This window comes from Salvelinus fontinalis, chromosome 24 (genome assembly GCF_029448725.1).
Source record: "Salvelinus fontinalis isolate EN_2023a chromosome 24, ASM2944872v1, whole genome shotgun sequence".
NCBI lineage: Eukaryota > Metazoa > Chordata > Actinopteri > Salmoniformes > Salmonidae > Salvelinus > Salvelinus fontinalis.
Window position 1 is genome coordinate 3,154,721 of NC_074688.1, and position 3,261 is coordinate 3,157,981.

At 39.1% G+C, this 3,261-nt stretch overlaps 1 protein-coding gene across 1 annotated transcript in view; it reads left to right on the top strand.

The window, feature by feature from the left end:
• The window catches only part of LOC129821770 (NADPH--cytochrome P450 reductase-like), a 37,537-nt gene extending 35,051 nt beyond the window's left edge, over positions 1 to 2,486 (top strand). The window contains exon 16 of the mRNA XM_055879397.1: positions 242 to 2,486. Within this exon, the coding sequence (XP_055735372.1) occupies positions 242 to 386 (145 nt within the window). The 3' untranslated portion in view covers positions 387 to 2,486. The remainder of the gene's footprint in view (positions 1 to 241) is intronic.
• The last annotated feature ends 775 nt before the right edge of the window (positions 2,487 to 3,261 follow it).

Below are 3,261 nucleotides of genomic sequence, written 5' to 3' on the forward strand. Positions count from 1 at the left end.
GCAATCCTTCTGCCCCCCCCCCCCCCCCCCTTAAAAGATTTAGATGCACTATTGTAAAGTGGCTGTTCCACTGGATGTCATAAGGTGAATGCACCAATTTATAAGTCGCTCTGGATAAGAGCGTCTGCTAAATGACTTAAATGTAAATGTAATATTTCTTGAAAGCACTCCTGAATTCACAAAATCCTCAAACAAGGGTTAAAAGACAAATGTCTTATTGAGAAATGCTCCTGTTTTTTAGGGATGCGCGGAACATGGCCAGGGATGTGCAGACAGCTTTCTATGAGATAGCAGAGGAGCTGGGCGGCATGACACGCACTCAGGCCACCGACTACATCAAGAAACTGATGACCAAGGGACGGTACTCGCAGGACGTCTGGAGCTAAAACCCCTAGGATCCAACCACATCCTATATTTGTTTGCATTGTTATTTGTGCCAGTTTGTGTCAGTAATGGTTATAATGGGTCACCAACCCTGGTACTGGAGAGCTACCGGGTGTGCCGGCTTTTGTTCCCGCCAAGCACAAAAACATCTTCTATTGATTGGCTTATCATCATGACCTTGATTAGTTCAGATGGGTGTGTTTGTGCCGTGCTGGAATAAAAGCCTACACACCCTGTAGCTCTCCGGGACCAAGATTTGTGATCACCGGGGAAGGATATCACTGCCGTCATCATTGGTTGTTTTATTTCCATGGAGCAACACAAGCCTTCATGCACCACAATAATGGTTGGTTATCCTCCATTCTGATTTGATATTTCATGTCAGTCGGCCATCAGTTTGGCAGTGTCAAATGTAGCATCACATTTGTCGACATCGTGAGTGAGATGATATATTGTAGCTGTACATAATTGTACGGTGCAAAGTGGAGGGGGCTTAAATACAAAACTCATACGGTGCAAGTCTTTTCTTTAGGAAGTTGACCTAATCTGGGTATTCAGAATACATTATAAATATTTTGATTTGTGAAATAAAAAGTGACATCTTTTTGTCTCTGAAATCAGTCACTGAAAATATTAGTGTTTGTTTACCTTTTGCATTTGGATAAGGGATATTTAGCCTTTTATGCAATGAGGATGTTACTGTACATTTCTAATAAATCACAGTAACCTTTAGCAAGGCATGAAAAAAGTATCATGGTGTAATTAAGTAGTCAATCCCTCTAATGAGGAGAAATTCTTAGCTTTTATTTTCCATGAGACTGCCTTTCTAAATATCAATGAAAATTATTTTTAGGTTCCCTGTAGAATTTGTATACCTGATGCAAATGTAAAAACATATTTTTAAAAATTTTACCTTTATTTAACCAGGTAGGCCAGGTTAACAAGTTCTTATTTACAACTGCCACTTGGCCAAGATAAAGCAAAGCAGTGCGACAAAAACAACACAGTTACACATAAACGTACAGTCAATAACACAATAGAAAAATCTATGTACAGTGTGTGCAAATGTAGAAGAGTAAGGGGGTAAGGCAATAAATAGGCCATAGAGGTGAAATAATTACAAGTACAATTTATCACTAACACTGGAGTGATAGATGTGCAAGTAGTAATAATATGGGGATGAGGTAGTTGGGTGTGCGATTTACAGGTTGGCTGTGTACAGTGATCGGTAAGCTGCTCTGACAGCAGATGTTTAAAGTTAGAGAGGGAGATCAGCTTCAGTGATTTTTGCAATTTGTTCCAGTCATTGGCATTAGAGAACTGGAAGGAAAGGCGGCCAAAGGAAGTGTTGGCTTTGGGGATGACCAGTGAAATATACCTGCTGGAGCGCGTGCTAGGGGTTGGTGCTGCTATGATGACCAGTACACTTAGATAAGGTGGGGCTTTACAAATACTTATAGATGACCTGGAGCCAGTGGGTTTGGCAACGAATATGTAGTGGCCAGCCAAGGAGAGCATACCGGTCGCAGTGGTGGGTAGTATATGGGGCTTTGGTGACAAAACGGATGGCAATGCAAATGGTTGACATAGAAAAAACAAGTAAGCCTGGAGGGGGGGGGATGAGTAAATAATATGCATATCTCTACTTAAATACTCGGCAGGGTAGCCTAGTGGTTATAGCGTTGGACTAGTAACCGAAAGGTTGTAAGTTCAAATCCCCGAGCTGACAAGGTACAAATTTGTCTTTCTGCCCCTGAACAGGCAGTTAACCCACTGTTCCTAGGCCGTCATTGAAAATAAGAATTTGTTCTTAACTGACTTAGGTAAAATCACACTTATGTGACGGATGCTGCTCAAACTTGTTGAGATTTACTTTCTACCACCTCTTTTCAACTGTCGCCCATTTAAATTTGGCATCCCTTTGTTCACTTCACTGACATTTTTCAAAAATATTGGAGAGAAACCATGTTCTGTGAAGACATAGATTCCATTCCTGTTACTTTTTTGTCCACATTCCATTTTATACAGTAATACGTGTCTCAACTGAATGAATGTAACTTGGCATCTCTTTTTAAAATGAATAAAAAATATTAAATAGTCAAGTTTATTCATGTCCTGTTAATCTGATCAAATTTTAGAAAATGAAATGGTATTGTTATTTTCAATTATTAAATGGAAGGATGGATGCAAGAAGACCAGATGGATTAAAGTATGTTTGATGGATGGAGGCCCTACGTGACTGCTGTCTACCCTTTACCAGAGATGAACAGGCATAATAACTGGTCACAACTAGTCTCAATTTAAATATATCACAGCCACAAAAGGCCACCAAGGGGGTATACTACAAAGCAGGATCAATCATACCTCAAAACAAAATATTTTTAAAAAGCTGTTTGGGTATAAACTACAAGCACAGGAAGGGTGAATATAAGGCCACATGAAAAATGAGTGAACTTCCCTTTATTAAAGAAAGCTAAACTCATTTATTTTGGGCTGAGTCAAAGATACAATGGCCATTTGAATTTCATCTTTCTGAAAAATACTAAATTATTTCAGACTATTTTGGCAAGTTAGCTAAGTTCTTGAATTCTGCGTTATAGTATAAACCTTTGGGCTAGATCGTTCCCACGCAATGGGCTGTTGAAGATGAAATCAAAGGGAAAGAAGAGAACGGCTCTACATGGAACACACAATTATTTAACAATAGGGGTATTCATTTTTAGCAAACTACTGTATAACATGTGCCGTGTCACTAGTTATGACACATTTATTCAATACGAACTTAACAATGTTCAACACACATGTTTTGAAGGTTACTTGGTTTCAAATTATTATGCGTAAGAAAAAATGTAAATGTACTCAAAAGTTGGCTATCCC